The 17,576-nt window shown below is 43.0% G+C and overlaps 4 protein-coding genes across 4 annotated transcripts; 3 read left to right on the plus strand and 1 right to left on the minus strand.

Moving 5' to 3' along the window:
• Nucleotides 1-6,418: 6,418 nt before the first annotated feature.
• On the plus strand, nucleotides 6,419-7,496 carry N7484_008177 (uncharacterized protein; the record flags this gene model as incomplete). The annotated part of the gene is made up of 3 exons (XM_057118564.1): nucleotides 6,419-6,468; nucleotides 6,535-6,913; nucleotides 6,996-7,496. The coding sequence occupies 3 exons, from the start codon at nucleotides 6,419-6,421 to the stop codon at nucleotides 7,494-7,496; spliced, it is 930 nt and encodes a 309-aa protein (XP_056971599.1).
• Nucleotides 7,497-10,368: 2,872 nt separating this feature from the next.
• Nucleotides 10,369-11,325, plus strand: N7484_008178 (uncharacterized protein; the record flags this gene model as incomplete). Its single annotated transcript, XM_057118565.1, has 1 exon — nucleotides 10,369-11,325. The coding sequence occupies one exon, from the start codon at nucleotides 10,369-10,371 to the stop codon at nucleotides 11,323-11,325; it is 957 nt and encodes a 318-aa protein (XP_056971600.1).
• A 1,964-nt stretch (nucleotides 11,326-13,289) lies between these two features.
• On the minus strand, nucleotides 13,290-14,073 carry N7484_008179 (tyrosine-protein phosphatase; the record flags this gene model as incomplete). Its single annotated transcript, XM_057118566.1, has 2 exons — nucleotides 13,290-13,604; nucleotides 13,669-14,073. 2 exons carry the CDS (start codon nucleotides 14,071-14,073, stop codon nucleotides 13,290-13,292), a joined length of 720 nt encoding a protein of 239 aa, XP_056971601.1.
• Nucleotides 14,074-14,894: 821 nt separating this feature from the next.
• N7484_008180 (flavin-containing monooxygenase) lies at nucleotides 14,895-16,826 on the plus strand (the record flags this gene model as incomplete). The annotated part of the gene is made up of 8 exons (XM_057118567.1): nucleotides 14,895-14,988; nucleotides 15,054-15,461; nucleotides 15,522-15,590; nucleotides 15,918-15,964; nucleotides 16,022-16,156; nucleotides 16,211-16,416; nucleotides 16,477-16,624; nucleotides 16,677-16,826. The coding sequence occupies 8 exons, from the start codon at nucleotides 14,895-14,897 to the stop codon at nucleotides 16,824-16,826; spliced, it is 1,257 nt and encodes a 418-aa protein (XP_056971602.1).
• Between the last annotated feature and the right edge of the window lie 750 nt (nucleotides 16,827-17,576).

The raw sequence follows: 17,576 nt of genomic DNA on the forward strand, positions 1-17,576 counted from the left end.
GCGCGGTGACGAAGGCGAAGATATGTAGGAAGAATATGAGCTTCTACCTCTAACGTTGCGGTGGCTACTGTTTGGAATGCCGATAGAATGCGGATTAACGCGGTTCTCTGTACTATGTTTAGGTGTCGTAGGTGGGTCTTATCCTAGAGCGGGTTATGCTAGACTATCGATGCGTAGTCTACGATAGGCGTGATGTATGCCTAGTAGAGCTATCTTATTTGTTCTGGACGTAAGTGTCGTAGTCCACTTAAAGCGATAGTGGTCTTAGTGGCGTGTTTAATAGCCTGCTAAATGTGTTCCTTCTAGTGAAGCCCCTAATCGAATACCACCCCTAGTAATTTAGCTATAGGTGACGGTTTGATGATAGCTCTATTAAAGGTTACCTCTTCTAGGTGTTCTCCTCTCTTTCGGGTGAGGTAGATGAGCTTAGTTTTCTCTGCCGTAAAGTAGGATCCTATTCGTCGCGCCCACTCTTCGATACGAGGAATATCCTTAGACTGTATTTTAGCTATATTTTCCTTGGCTAAGCGGCCCACTCGCCATTAGAAGTAGTTATTAATGAACGCCGACGCGCCTCTGTGGGAGTCGACGAGCTGGTTAACTAGATCGGCGTTAAAGAAAGTAAATAAGATAGGAGATAGTGGGGAGCCTTACGCTAGACCTGTATTCACTAGTAGCTCTGTCTCTATACGAAAATCGTTAAATCTAATGTTGGCGTGCTGGTCACTTATAAAGCTCGCGATCTATTTTCTTGCCGCTATTAGGATCCCTCTTGTCTATAAAGAGGCATCTAGGCTTACCCTGTTCACCCTATTAAAGGCGCCCTTGAGGTTGAATGCGATTAAAGTCACTACCTTATGTTTATACCATACTTAGTCGATCGCATTAGATAGCACTAGTAATGCTTACTTAGTGGTTCGGCCTAGGCGTCCACCGAACTAGCTATTTAGTAGTAAGCCGTATTTCTCTACGAGATAGGATAACCGTTGGGCTATCATGGCCTCGAGGAGCTTCCCGAGCGTGTTTAAAAGTGAGATTAAGCGGTAAGCACCAGGCATCGCGTAATTTGGCTTACCTAGCTTTCGTAGAATAATAATTTTTGCGCTCCACCACGGTTTTGGGTGGTATCCTAAGTCTATATACGCTCTAAAGATGCTAATGATAAAGGGCTTTAAATATACCTATAGCTTCTTCTAGACTAGCATCGGTAGATTATCCTCCCCTAGCGTAGTAGTCCCTTTCGTTGTTTTGAGTGATCGCTTAATCTTGAGTTTGGTAATCGGGTGCCACGGAAGTTTAGGTTGTAGCGACGCTGGTAGGCTAAGATCGGGTATGTTTATTACGGGAAAGAACGCTTTAAGAAAGGCCCTTACTTTATCTTCGTTCTAGGTAAGCTCTTATGAGCCCACCTTTAGGGCCGGGGTGTACCCCTATATTTCCTAAGGCTTTATGTAGGTCGTAGCTTTCTAGAGCTTCCCTTCGCCCGCCTTATCTAAAAATTGTTTCTAATGTGACGCTTTAGCCTTTTCGATTATTCGAGTCTATGCTCGGCGCTTAGTTTATATGGTCTGAAAGGTAGTAGTGGTACTAGTATGGTCTCGTCTAAGCTCCGCGTAGCTCGCCTGCTATCTTCTACGTAGTTAATTAACTTTGACTTATTAAACCTTGAGATCTGGTGTGAACCACCGCTTAGAGTATAGGGCTGGGTGAGTGTCGGGCGTGAACTGGTCGACTGCCTAAGCTGTCGTAGCTGTGAGCTTCTCTACGACCTGGTCGAGTGTTGGCTGGGTCTTGATATCCTTCTAGGGGCTCATCTTCCGAGCTACCTCCTCGCCGATTCTGGCCTAGTCCGCGCGCTTATACGCTTTTCTTACTTTATCGTCTGGCTTGCTCTAGGGTTAAATATTCTATTCTGAGTACGTGGCACGGTGGTTGGATCTATAGTTCTCGTGGTATAGATGGCACTTGATAAGCCGTTCTGGTTTATCTATTACTATTAAGTCGATGGTCGAATTTTGGCCTAGGTTGTTTAAGGCCTAGTAAGTCGCTGTGCCTTAGGGGAGGTAGCTATGGATATTATAGGTTTAGAGAAAGTCGATTAGGTCGTTGGTATCCTCGATGAATTTAGGCGGGATATGGTTACCGCCCTATAGTGGGTGATATTAGTTAAAGTCTCTAAATAGAATGATGCTTATCGGCCGCTGCTTGTTTTACACCGCGGCTATGATAGTGTTTTGTATTACTATAAGGGCTGGTAGTGCTAACTGATCGTCGCCTATGAAAAGCGGTGCTAGAGGTATATAGACCGAAAAAGAAGGATTTAGGAGTCGGCTATCTAGATCTTAATAGCTGCGATATCTAGGTGGTCGTAAGGTATCTAGCGGTGTGAGGAGGTAGAGATTTGTCTATTTATGTAGACTAGGCTGTGGAAGCGAACTGCATCGGTCTACGTGGTAGGTCGATAAAGTCGCCAGGCGCTATGATTAATATATATGCGATATTTGGTAATGGATGGCTCCTAGATTAAAAGGATATCTAGGTCTTGGTTCTGGGGATTATTAATTAGCGCTTCTATTCTTAGTCCTGATTTTATTATGTTTAACTGTAGGACGCGGAGATTTCTCTCTAGTATCTAGTCGGGTTGAGGGTCGCTGGTGTTCGGTATTGTTAATCACCAGTCGGGTGTTTATCGCTATAATTAAGGTACCGAGCTCTTACTCCTAGTGGGTAACGCTCTCGTTCGTGTTGGCCTGCGTAGTGTCTATATTGTGGTGTTTCCCTATATGACTATGCTAAATATCTAAACTATTGGCACTGGAAACACCTTTTTTCCTTAATTTCGCGGTGTACTATTTTAGGGATAAAGTGTCCATTGATAAGAAATCCGTTCTAAAGCATATGTTCCGCTCCCTCTAGTAAGTCGAACTAGATTCCGAGGGAGGCGAATTTCCCTAATGGCTTGTCCTTTGCCTTTATCTAGGCTAGCTCCTCGATCTAAAAGCCGTGTGATACTAGGCTATTATCTTCGATAATTTTCTCTGCTGCCTAAGTGGCCCTGGCTTCTAGGTTAAATTCCTCGGTGGGGGTTTAGTGTACGACGACACTAAACCGTGGTTTTACTAGCTTGGTGTGGTTACCTAAGTTATATAGCTACTTAGTGTTATTGCGGGCCGCCTTAGTCGACTCCATATTCTTAAATCGGATGATATAGCCGGTTTTGGTAGTGCCGATTCCCGCTACTTAGACGTCCTGCGTTACGGCTTCGCTCTATAATGCGATGCGAATATAGTTATTGGCGGCATCGATAGGGAGATATCGCCCGAAGGTGTTTCTATCATTATTATTACTATCTCTTAGGTCCATAAAGGTTCTCTAAGTGCTGATTTAAATGCAATTTTGCTCCTTCTTGGGTTTTTGGTGGTTTAGCGGGGAGGTGTTATTACGGCCCCTAGCTGCGACTATAGCCTAGGTCCTGGTCGCCGTCGCTAGTGGGGCGTTTTCCACTTATGCTCGCAACGCTTTGACCTCCTCGTGAAGCTTTCTGTTCTATTCCTAAAGAACATTCTGATTGTGTTTGATCTCCTGTAGTTCATCTTGGGTAGCTACGATAGCCGCGGTTTAGCGGCGGATGACGTCTTTTAGCGTGCCGATGAGTTTCCATACCTCCTTGGTGGTGATTCGAGTAGCGGGGTCCGCAGGTGCGAAGACATCGCCACTCCGGGTTCGCTTCCGATTCTTAGAGAGCGAGCCGGAGCTGTCAGCAGCTGTTGTGGCCTGGAGTTCTTCCCCTGATATGCTGGCGATCGTTTCTTGGGTGTTTGTGGGAGAGGGCTCGGGCCCTCCCGTCGGTGGGTCCGACATCGCTTTGGGAATGGTTCCCACTGGTTACACAACGTCAAAGTTTATATCGCTATATTGTCGACACCAACTTTTTTTCGTCCGCTCCTCCCTCTGTCGCCGTCCGTTTGTCTTACAGGATGGATCGAAATCAGTTTCACCACCTTGCTCTCATAGAATCCTTCTCGAACCCTAGTCCTAAAACGCACTAGTCTATTTCCGACCCAGCTCTGTTATAAATATTGTATTGTATTGAAAGGACTATCACGTGATAATATGCTAACCAAGATACTGTAATCGTCCTAAAGCGTACTAGTAAACAATGATCTGTCTAGAATTGTGTAGATTAGTCAGCTGAGACTTAGTCAGCTCGAATAACTTAAAGTAACGTATTTCACAAGCGAGCGGGACACCCGGTCGGCCGGGACACCCCATCAACTTCAATTAATTCAAACCAGCACAATTCACCCGAAATAACGTAATATTGAATATCTAAGCTATTTAACAAGTTTTGGACAATGCGTTCTTTTATGCCCTTGGATATTACATTCTGAGCACCTTGGTGGAGCCCGACGTCGTGGTTCTTGACCTGGATTTTGACTGGTTGGCTCTCTATCTTGAGGTTGAATTTGCGGATTTTCAACTTTTTGGGCTAATTCTTTGAGCTCTGCCACTGATAGACCTTCTGAATGAGCTATCTGTTGCTTTGATCTTGCCTTTTTCTGCTTCTTTTTTTCGTTTCCAGCACGTAAAAGCTCGTTTTCTCGAGCAAGAAAAGCGGTAGATTGCATTGTGATTTGGCAAGCTTTTAGCACTTGATTAATAGCAGAATTCAACGGGCTTGGTGGGCTCTTAGAGCGTTTTTCTAAGAGCTTTTTGATTGAAGAAGCTTGCTTCTGGAGTTGTTTATAATTTGATGGTGTTTTTGGCTCCCACGCGCTGCTTTCGCTCCCTCGAGAAGGTGGTGGTGTGGGTGTATAGAGTCGAATATTAAGCTTTAAAATCACTCGGTTTGGATCATATGGTACTAATCTAGTTGCTAAGAAGCTATTTTGGATTGTTTCCGGCTTGAATGCCTCGTTTTGAGCGATTGGAAAAGCGTCGAGAAAGTCTAATTTGTCGATATGGTTCACTCCAATCCGCATCAAATTTTCAACGATTTGACCGTACGCGCGCTTAAGAACCGCAAAACAACCCACATCAAGAGGTTGTAAAAGATGAGAAGAGTGCGGTGGCATATAAATCGGAATCACATCATTTTGATAGCAAATTTCATCAAATTTTGGAGTTAAATGGCTCCCGTGACCGTCGAGAACTAGGAGTCGATATTTCCCCTTCATTCTTGAGAAAGTCGATGGAAGAAAGACCTTTTTAAGCCAGCGAAGGCCAATTTCGTCTGATGTCTATCCATTTAGGCTAACCTCAAATTACCAGTTATTCGGAAGTTTATCAGCCTAGCTTGCGATGAAAACTTTACCCTTAAAGATAATCATTGGAGGGAGGCTAAATCCAGACGCGCCTATACACTTAATTAAGGTTACCTATTCACGATTTCTAGGCTATAAAAGAGCGCGCCGACCGTAATATTCAGCTCTTATCACAACTTTTATGGTCGCGGTTAAGCCCATCGCAAAGCCCGTCTCATCAAAATTATAGATATCATTTAGATCAATCCCGTTATCATAAATCGTCTTTTGAACGAGATTAAACCATTCTCTTATGATTTTTGGATCTTCACATTTTACGCGTGCGTAATTATAGCGTCTCGAGAACTGTATATCAAGCTCTAGGTGTTGTTTAACATAATTTATTACCTAATTCTTGCCGACGGTTTGAATCGGGGTCGTTCCGCGTGTCGCGAGTAAGAGATTAGCCATTTCTTATACTATTTTAGGTCGCGGTGCCGCTCCTCAGTTATCTATAGAAAGTACCCATTTCTCTAGCGAATTCTCCTCGATTTCGGTTAATTTAAATGAATTCAGGCGGGATTCGACGCGGTTTTCGCGTCCAACAAGACGGGCATGAAGTGTTGATTTTGGAACGTCATATATACGTGCTGCCTCACGAATTAATAGCTTATCCTGCTTTTTAAGAGCCTGGATAGCAAGCAAAATCCGGCCTTCTTGATGTGTTAAATTCTGACGATTTTGAGAGCGAATTGGTGGTATGGTGGGTGGTTGGATAAGAAAGGTGTGATTAATTAACGCGTTTTGGTTGGGGTGTCCCGGCTAACCGGGTGTCCCGCTCGCTTGTGAAATACGTTAACTATGTTAGATGCTGGTACAGTAACTTTCTTTTAAGGTAGATCACATCTTTCTAATTCACAATGACTCAGTGAAAGTTAAATACTTGTCTGAAAGTAAATGATGTCACCGACAAGCCTCAATCTGAAGAGTATCAGTGTAGTGATGACTTTCATTCGAGCATTGCTAATCTCAACCGAAGTCTTAACGTCATATTGTTTGTTGAGTGGCGCTTAATGTCTAGGCATATATTAGTTTCCAGGGAAATCCGCTCATACTTCATTGACTATGCAGAATAACTAGAGATTTTAACTATTTACTACTTTGCGTGTATCAAGATGAGCCACTTAGATCCAGACTCGGCAGGAGAAAGTGCTACAGACGAAAGGTAAGTCTTTCAAGCCCCATGCGATCTCTCTCGCCGCATCTAACATTATTTAAGCTTTCTCGAAAGGCACAGCCTTCTTTGTCGGTGGCAGAAGCAGCTAGAGTTCTTTTTGTATCACATTTTACGCTCAGCAGCTCCAGCTATAGCCGACGAATGCCACTGGTCCTGCCCCGAGGCGGCCGAGCTGAGTCGGCTTTCGGAAAAAGCCATCGAATATTTTTGTTTCCACCATAAGAAGCTCTTCCAATCTTGTGGCATAACAGAAAATGAACGTGAATCCTTCTGCTCTGATTTGCATAGAATTCGTCAAATCCGGCATTGTGCTGTGCACCGAGTCCCAGTGAATGCAACTACTATCGCTAAGTACGCGAGGAGTGCACAAAGTGTGTTGGCAATTTTGAATCGTCTTGGTGGGACAGAATTTCGAGAAGGTTTTGGTGGATTAGTATGCTTGATTACCTCTCACGTCTCGCAGTACCAGTTTTGCTGACTCTTTTTCTCGTTGCAAGTTGGACCAATTTATTCAGACATTCTGGGATGTCCGAAGCCCTTCTCTGCCACAAGTAACTCCTCACCGAGCAACATTCCAACAGCAAGGCGAGGGAAACGTTCAGACTCATGCGCTCTCAGAAGGAAAAGCGATGAATATCCGACGTATGCGCGACCTTCAGAATTCCGCAATGGAAAGAAAATTGGCGAATATTACGAGAATGGCCAACGACATTGAGATTTCACATACTCAGAAAGCGGCTCGCTGGGCAAAGTCATGTCAACAGACGGAGGAATCCCAACAAAGGAAAATTGAAAGAGAACAGAGACATCAACAGGAAAGAGATGAGGCGGACCGGCAAAAGTCCGAGCGGGCGCAGCGCAGCCAGCAGGAAAGAGATGAAGCTGACCGGAAAAAAGCCGAGCGGGCACAGCGCAGCCAGCAGGAAAGAGATGAAGCTGACCGGAAAAAAGCCGAGCGGGCACAGCGCAGCCAGCAGGAAAGAGATGAAAGTGTAAAGAAAAACATGCTTGCGTAACTTCATGGCACTAGACTCCTGAAGTGCTTGCATCAAAATAGAGCCTAGTGCCTATTCTACATGATGTGTATCAAACTGGCGGACTATCTTAATGTCCTCAACAGTTTGTTAACTTGCTTGTCAAAGAGATATCACAACACTTGCACAATACGTCATGGAAAGTATTGTCCTCTACGCTTATCGCTAGATTCGCATTCCACATCTTAATAGCCAAATACAGAACATCTTTTGTGCTTTTAGATCCAGAATACTGCCAAAAAAAGAGGTCAGAGGTAGAGTAATTGACTGATAGCGTGTTTTGAAAGAGGGTTTGAAAGGGAAATCTTCAGGAGAGTGGTCAAACTGAAGTCTGGCCTAATAGCCAGGTTAGGGAGATCTCTCTTTTGTTTTCCTTGTTTTCCTTGTTTTCCTTGTTTTCCTTGTTTTCCTTGTTTTCCTTGTTTTCCTTGTTTTCCTTGTTTTCCTTGTTTTCCTTGTTTTCCTTGTTTTCCTTGTTTTCCTTGTTTTCCTTGTTTTCCTTGTTTTTCTTGTTGGCAGGCTTGACATTCTAGAAACCCCGAAAGCCATACCAGCGAAATACAGAAGATAATTTTATGCTGTTATTACAGCTGTTGTGTATTACTGCCAAGAATGGAGTTCAGGGAAAGACTAACTATTTTAGCTGTAGCGTGTTTCGAAAGACGGTTCGAGGAATAATCTCTGTGTGTAAGTGGTGAAACTTATTTCGATCCATCCTGTAATTATTTAAGCTGCTACACTCACTAGCGAAATTAGCTTTCTCCCTACAGACTGCCTTTCTTTTCTCGTCCCACTGCCAAGGCCTCTGCATAGATTGTATATTGACTGGACCGCGCTAATTCGGCCGCAAAATGCTCCTTTTCGCAAAGCCATTAACGTTTACTACTTAACATTTAAAGCACCGGGTGTAATATTGCGGGTGAAGATACAGTACAATACACGTCGCATCTTACAACAGCCCTCAACTTGGTGTGGCCCGATCAATGGGAGATCTGCGCTAAGGCCTCGGCAGTGGGTCGCGGGAAAAGAAAATCGATCTGTAGGGAGGAAGCTGGTTTCACTAGTGACTATAGCACATCCCGTGCCACTTAATGCCTTTTGGTGGTACAAATCTCATGGTCTTCTCTAGGTGCCCAATCCAGTCGTCTAGTTTGCTCGAGATGGCCCCATGTTGTCTACTCATGATATGGATGTAGTAAACCATCTATCTTCAAACATAGCGCACGATATTGCTATCGGATAGTGTATCTAGAAGGATAGCGTTTAATAGTATGAAAGAGATTTAGATGTATAGAAATTGCTGCAGATACACGGAGGTACTGAAGACACGTACACAGTGTTGTAATTATACTCACTAGCGAAATTTGTCTCGCTCCTAAAGACTATTTCCCCTTCTCCTGGGCCCCACTGCCATTGCCTTCGCGGAGATTTCCATTGATCAGGTAGTTCAATACTTCTAATTTATCCCCATCAGGAATTTTTCTTCTATATAAATACCTTCAAGAGACGCATGTTCGAGAATGTGCAACCACGCCTCGCAAAAATGAGGCCACCCCAGGAGTCCAATTCAAAAGCTGTCCACCACATCATGACGGCACGAATACTTAGTAAGTATCCAACCGTCCTCATCTATATAAATACATCATATTCTTTGTTGGATTTACTTCGCCCACGAACAATAAAGTGAGACGAGGCGTGTGTCACCATCGTATGGGATAAATAGCTGTGATGATCCGGTCTATCGCTCTCATCTTCCTCCTAACCTTCCTTCACACGCAAATGGCGCATATTTCTCGCAGACGACAACGCCAGACCGAAAACTTTGCCAACACGCCATTTCTTCTGAAACAAGCTTCCCGCAAGCGATCTATGTCCTCCAAGAAACCATCTGCTAGTGATCTTCGACGGCCAGAGAGAGCCATGGTAAAATTTCGTGTCGATTCCTCTGACGCATCGAGCCGGATCTCCCTACGGCTAATGCAGCGACCACATCAATGCCCAGATCTTGTGGATAAGGTTTGGCGGACCGTTCCCGAGATAATGTCTCAACCATGCGTTGAGTCAGATCGTGTCGTACAAGAACCAAAGAATCGTGAAGCCTGGCTTCGATGCTTACGCCCCCGGATTCCTTCTGGATCGCTCCGGGTCCAAGGCAAATCTGGAAAGTGAAAATTTGGTATCATGGCAAGCCTCCACCAAAGCATGAACGTGAATTTTTAGTCAATGAGCTACATGATAGGCAGCAAAATCAAGAAAAGGTAGTCTTGTTATTTCTTTCCAAAGTTTTACTTCAAATGCATTACGTCAGTACGGAGAGGAATATACTTCAGTCAACTCAGTTTACTATCTTAAAACTTTCTCCAATCTAAGTAGAAACACATTTATCTACGTTAGGCTTCTTGTTTACAGTATCTCCCGAAACTGGTGCGCCCACCTACGTTCTTCCATTGTGTTCCAGACCCTAATGCCAAGATACACTAGTCTAAAATAGCACTAGAACCAGAACATCAATATTCCTGCGTTATTCGTGATACAGTACTGTACTCTACTTAACTACAATACATCGTTCCGTACTTGTATCCGCAATCGATAATCAATAGAACCTTCTATACTATAGTTTACACATATCAGCCACAGAGAGCCCTGCCGACCAGTTGATGAATCGACCTTTGACTATATTCCTTCGTTATTCTCGGACAGGCTTATACATATGGCAGTTTTTCACTTAAAGCTAGAAGCTTATCAGAAGCTTTACAATACTTCCAGATATGGATATCATGACCTGGAACGGAGTTATTTTTTTCCGATCATCCCCTCCTCTCAAATCCCAGGTCATCATTCTTATTTCAAAAAGATGGCAGAGCATGACATTCCCAAAAGATATGGCATTCATCCGGTCCGCATCGTCAGGAGTTCTTACGTCCATATCCCTGGCAGACGTCCTCTCACAGAGAGACAGATAAGAGAAAACCGGGACAGCGAACGCAATGTTCAACTGCAAGAACAGTACAACGAGTTATGCCGAAGTCTTGTTAAGATCCTGGATGATAAGATGTTTCTCGCCGATAGTCCTGGATTTGTCATCTCAGCGGTCGCCGGTGGGGCGTTACACGTCCCTTGCACTACTGTTGAATTTGAATACGAGGAAGCGGATTCAAAGCTCTCGTTACTGGAAATGATAGGAATTATGAGAGCTAGACTTACCGATGCGAGCTTAACTTTATCAACGGATATCAAATCACTCCACACCCTAAGCAAAGTTCTTCTGGGCCGAGGTTCTGAGCGTTCAGATCGACTGGAACCGAACATTCCTGACGTTTTTTACCGGGCCGTTCGATCAGGCAGTTACAGTCGACATGACAAAGACCTTGGTTTCCGTTCTTCAAAGCAGCCACTCACACTATCTTCTAATTATGATGGTCCTCTCCACGAAAGCTCATTAATCAACTATGATATCTTGAAAAATCATTGCCAGGGCGACCAGCCTTCGGACCTTATCGCCATGTCTGATAGCCCTGCGAGAGTTTTGGGTTTCGTCGAACACTGGGGTTTCAAAGACCTCGAAGGCGACATGATAGCCGTGATTGGTGTCTCGAAGCTTCTTGCTATGAGAGTCCTGTTCACTCGTACGACTACTCTATGTGACAAATTGGGTTTAGAGGCCTGGTCTCCCTCTAGAGACAACGGTCTCAGTTGGGTAAATCGAAACTATTGGGTAGCTTATCGGTGGGTGCCAGCTGAATGCATTGAATTCTGCATCTCAGTCGCCTTTCTGAGAAGTGCTTGCAAGGAGCATGGCATTGGTAAGTGATACGGGCCCTGAAAAGAGCAAATACTCATATACGAAAGGGAAATCTGGCTTCGATCGTCAACTTTTACTCAAGGATCTGCTTGGCAAGAACTTGGCAGGACTTAGTTTTTAAGCTACTCTGTTCAAATACATATTCAATTATTATGACAACAATATTGTCATGTTTACAGTATTGGCAACGTGTGATGTACTGTTTCATCGTAAAATAGATGCCTTTGAACTTTCACCACTCTCGTGGGAGTAGGCATGCGATTGTATACTTAAGCAAGTAAAAGAAATCTGACAAGGCATACCATGATAGATGTTCGGGGCTGGATAGTATAGAGTATAGTAGTGGCTATAATACCTAGGGCAAATAGTAGTACTATTATTAAACTATTCATCTCCGTCACTAAGTTACGTATATTATCTATTCCTAAAAAATTTAAGATAAGGAACTTCCAGTCTTTATATCATAATCTATACAAAGTTATATCATATCTAATTAAGTGGGAGGGGGGGAACTTTGCGCCGCGTTCTGCTTGGTTATGTAGTGTGGCGGTTAGCGCTCCTTGCTCTTTTATGCGGTTTAGTGAGTGGCTATCGCCTTCTATTTTAGAAGCTACTGTTATATTTACCTACTATAATACTAATTAATAGTAAGTAAGAGAGAAGTCTAGAATAGTATGTCAAGTTACCATAGGATATAATACTTTATATTCATAGCTGTAAAATATTTAAAGGAAATAATTCCCTACTCCTTAAACATCTAGCTATCATAGTTAGTTAAGTACTTAGTTATATATAGCCACCTAATATACTAGATCACAATAGATAAAAATATAGATTAAAGCTTTAAATCTATGATATAATTATAGTATCGTGGAAATCGTAATGATTGACTTTTAGTGGGTTCTTTAACGACAATCATTCATTATTCACCACATCGCTCTTTCCTAAGGTCAGCGTAAATTAGCAACTTCCGCCAGGCGACCAAACAGACCCCCACCACCTTACCTTAATCGCTGGAGGTTGCAACCGATATCATCTTTGAGGTCGCGTTCATAGATGACGTCTCAACCATCAAGAGTGATCTCATCATCTACTTACCAATATATATTATGATATAGAACGTTACGAGGAGAAGTGTAATAGTATAGACAAGATTGGAAGTTCTATTTCAGTATATCACCATTGTTACATGCTGCTGAAACTTGGTTTACTTTGATTGGTGGTGAATTAAGATTTATTTCAGTAGGTTGATCGCCTATGACGTGGAGCAATATATTGTATCCGTGTTTATGAAAAGATACAGCCCCATAATTCTGTAATTTACTGTTACGAAGCATTTCGAGATCCCGCAACAAGCTAATCGAGCATGTACTAGCGTGTTTCAGATTAGAGCTCAAGAAAGAAGAGAAGAGTGCAAAAGTGAAACTGATATCGAGCGCGCCTGTACCAACAAATACCTTACCTTCATACATCTTAGAATCGGACAGGTGATCTATAGACGCGCGCGGAATTCATTTCAGCTCTTTACTTTTTCCAATTCTTTCTCGAACTCTATTTTGCATGACGCCGTTCCCTTCATATAGATGAAGCTATTTTGCTTCAAGTGGAAAATCCCAACTATAAAGTACGTCCTGGTGCGACCACCACTCTTCCACTGATTTTCTACTGCAACAGATTAAGCCAAAGGCGATCTAGCATTTTATGAATAGAGTTCGGGAAAGAAGAGAAGAGACTAAAAGTGAAACTCATTTCGAGAGCGGCTGTCTTTAAGTTGTCCTATTTATTCTTCCTCCAGGAGCATGGCACGAAATTTTGCAACATCACCTTTCGTGTATCCACACCGGTTCATGAGGTACTGACTTGCACCCCCATACACCATGTTGATGACGCGAATGGTTTCAGTCATCGTGTCCTCCCTAGTTTTTGCTCATCAAAGTCAATGAAGTGTTAAGAGAAAAGTAGAGAGAGCATTCTTACTTTGCAGTCGCCATTTCTAACGCCCGAGCTCTCGACAGTGCATCGCTGTTCGTGTTTTCTCGGAGGAACTTCTCGATGTCAACCACAGAACCCTTCAGTCCTTCTGTGCTGACACTATATTCCATTGCGATAAGTGGATCTGGAACACCAGCTAAAAGTAAAAGAAGAGCAAAGATAATGCCTGTCCTGTCCTTCCCAAGAGAACAGTGTATCAAAGTAGCACTTCTGGGATTGCTGCATAGAATGGAGAGTATCTTGCGAACTGTTTCTGCCCCTTCTTCCAACAAGCCAACATATCTCTTCGAGATGGACTATTTGCGATTGAATTAGCTGCAAGTTCATCGATGGTGGATATTTGAGGGACTAGAAGCTCACTTTTACTTCACAGTCTTTCGTAGTATAATTGCCGTATCTTGACAAGAGTTCATCAATAGAAAACAATCCTCTCTTCAATGGGCAGGATATCCTCAGCAAACCTTCATTCGTCAACCTTTCTAGTGATATATTATAATTGACGACTGTCTCATTGTCAGACGTCAGATCAATAATGTTTTTGATTCCCATATCTTTCAATTTGTTTAATCCAGCTTCCGTCAAGCGACCAGGATGAGCAGAGCGATACAGAAACATCTTTCGTGTTTTGTGAGATCTTGACAGTTCAGTAGGGTAGCCGCCAAACCCTCGGAGATTTGGCACTCCCCCCACTTCAATAATTTTCCATGGACGCTTATCCGATTGGTTTGATTCCTTGCTCTCCTGCCTACATTTTAGCGAGGTCATCTTCGAATATAAATTTTGCGCAGTACCTTTCCTACTGAAGGCCGTATGGCCCTCAGAATATACTCTCGTAGATAGTTTATGCATTTTGAAGGTGACCAGTAGCGCATATCTATAGGTCCAGAGACAATAAGGACACTCAGAATTTATAGTGTCTTCAAATCGGGATATAATTACAAAGAGACCCCGCCATGGTTGAGCCTAGATATAAGAATGGATCAATAAAGATCAAGGGAGGAGTGAAATATCCTTGCCCGAATGAAGTGAGGAAATGAAGTGGTCAAATCAAATGCTCAAATTAAGTGTTACAAACAAGTGGTGAAAAGAAGTGGTTTAATAAAGTGGTCAAAAGGAGCAATAACTTGGGAAACATAAAAATCGTGACTTTTAATTGTAGAAATTTACGCACCATACATACTCATCATTTGTTTCTCCCTCGCTTGCAAAGGCAACTTCGAAAAGAACCACATTTCCAAATTTATCACCTTAGCTAAAACTGTTTATTTACTGAATGATCTATAGATTTGTCATTCTCAAGCATCCATCGCCCATTCAATATCCGTTCACCACCCGTTCACCACCCGTTCATCTTAATATACGCGCAAAGGAAAGATCTCTGAACCTTTCGAAAGCCTACAGATGTCTTTTGGTTGAAGAGCGAGCCCCGCTTACATCTATATTAATAACTAAGCCTCCGCGTATATCTTTCAAGTATCAATCTATTCCTCCGATATACAGGAACCACACAGCTCAAAAATATGAGGACGCACGAAAAGCTATACAGTGATGTTGTTATCATTGGCGCGGGCTTATCAGGTATCAATATGGCATGCCAGCTGCAGAAGCAACTGAAGATTGAAAATTTCGTAATCTATGACCGAGCTACTGAGTTGGGAGGGGCGTGGGCAGCCAACAAATGTTTGAACTACCTGTCCCAGGATATTGTCAGTCTCCCCTAGGCAGTCGCTAACGATGAACACTAGATCCTGGGTGCGGAGTCGATATACCTGGAGTTTTGTACTCGCTATCTTGGTTCCCAAATCCAGAATTCACTAGCCTTTTCCCAAAACAAGAAGAGATTCTGGCCTACATCCAGCGAGTGGCTCTCGCGTATCAGGTACCTCAACACACGCAGCTTCGGACAGAGTGGACGGGGGCCAAGTGGATTGAATCTTCCGGTACCTGGCATGTGGATCTTCGCGATTTGAAAACAGGGGAATGCTTCCTTCATGAAGCCAAAATTCTGATTTCTGCAGTTGGGGGCTATACGAACCCCAAATTTCCAGCCATGCCTGGAATCGAGAGCTTCGAAGGTCCTGTGGTTCACACAGCCAAATGGGACGAAGCGTACGACCTTCGAGGGCTAAAAGTGGCCGTGGTCGGTAATGGATGTTTGTTTTGACTTTACTAAAAATGCTTTATCAGACAGTATTATACTGACAAGGTTATAGGCTCCGGGTCTCAGGTGGTTCCCGCTATTATGGAAGATGTCCACAGTCTGACACAATTTATTCGGGCAGGTATTCTTCCTAATTGTGACTATTCCATAATCTAATTTATGTCTTTGGAACAGAGCCCGCAGCATTATGTACCCATGACAGTGGGAAATTACCAGTTCGGAAGAAAGTTACAGACTCTTTTCTTTCGGATTCCTCTTTTTGTATTGCTTCTTAGGTGGATCACTTTTTGGATGCTGGATACAGCACTCGGTCAATTTTATAATGACTCTCAAGGTAAAGAGTCGAGAGAACAGAGACTTTCCTCTAGTCGGAAGTACATCACGGAAAATGCCCCTAGTAAGCTTCAACATGGCAAGCTTATATACCAATACTTACCTTCCTTTATAGAGAAATACTGGCCGTTACTCACCCCTAAATACGATCTTGGATGCAGGGTAAGTAGGTACCTCCATAATTTGAGGTAGATATTGACTATTGTTCTACTTTCACAGCGAAGAATCTTGGACAATCACTACATTCAATCGCTCGATAGCCCCAAAATGAAGCTTGTCGAGGGTCCAATAAGTCTTGTCACGCCGAAGAGTATAAAAACATCTTCTGGTGAAGAGCATAACATTGACTTCATCGTGAGTCAAGAGAAATTTAGACTAATAGAAGTCTGCTCTGACTAGACAGCACAGATTCTAGCGACAGGCTTTGAATTCACACAGTGGCAAGCAAACACAGTTATTGGACGACATAAAAAGACACTACAGCAACACTGGGATGGTATGGGTGGAGCTGGCGCCTATAAGACTGTAGCTGTGCATGGTTTCCCAAATATGTTCTATTTGCTTGGCCCTAACTCGGGCAGTGGACATACTTCGGTCCTCTTCTCGATTGAATGGTATGTGTATCCTTTAAGTGACTTTTATGAAATGCTACTCGCATTAACAAGCTACTATAGTTCGATTGATCTGGTCATTGAGATAGCTCGCCCTGTTCTTGAGGACCAGGCGGTTGCAGTCGAGGTTTGCAAAGAAGCCGAGGTTGAGTGGTGTGACACCATACAATCGGCTCTGAGAAAAACAGTCTTGACGCAAAGCTGCTTTAATGTACGTCTTAGCTTGATATATCATGATAAAAAGCTGATAATTTATACTACAGCAATACACCGACCCAAAAACTGGATGGAATTTTTTCTCTTATCCCTTCAGTTCACTTCGATTCTGGGCTGGCTCTCGCTTCCCTGAAAAGAAACATTGGTCATATAGACTAGATTCTTTCAGGTCAAGATTAAGGTCAGGGGCTGCATAGCCTAGCCTATCTTTAGCCTGAGCTACATGTCAATTAAACAATGATTGCCTCTATTGCTCGGCAAGCTATCATATCATCTCCCCCAGATTTAAGCAATGACTTGTGAGCTTTCAAATTGCTGTGTAGATCATTTAATTCGAAACCGCCATCACTTCTCAGCTGAATGAACTTGAAACTCTTCGAGATCATGATATTGGTTAATTCGCAGAAAATACTAGCAGAAAATATTCGCAATTCCATGTGACAGCGATCATCAAGCCTTCCTATTGCGACAGGGTAATCGCATTCAAGGCAAGACAACAAGTAATTTCTGAAAAAAGAATTTTTCTTGGAGCGCAAATCACGGTACCCACCCCAGTCCAAGCTGCACTCCATCGAGCATCGTCACTACTTAAATTCAGACCAAGCTATAGAATCAGGCATCATTATTGTCCGATTTTATTATTCTTCAACAATTCCTATTTACTTCTACTCTATTATCCGTAGACCTATTCTCTAGGTAAGATTCAATGTATCTTCTCGAGGCGGACGATCATTCAAGGAGTCTCATATCTTATAGAATATTGGGTTGACGAGAGTTTCCTTCCTATCTCCAGCAATACGAACTAAAATTCTGCTACTAAAGCTTCGAATTTGCTTTCACGCTGAAAAGACATAACCTGCTGAAATCACTATGCCAAACATGGCTATATTAAAGATGAAGTTTGGTTTGTAGTACAGTCCATAGCAAAAACAGCTTCTTCCCTAGAT

This window comes from Penicillium longicatenatum, assembly GCF_028827895.1.
Source record: "Penicillium longicatenatum strain IBT 33135 chromosome Unknown contig_4_segment0_segment0, whole genome shotgun sequence".
NCBI lineage: Eukaryota > Fungi > Ascomycota > Eurotiomycetes > Eurotiales > Aspergillaceae > Penicillium > Penicillium longicatenatum.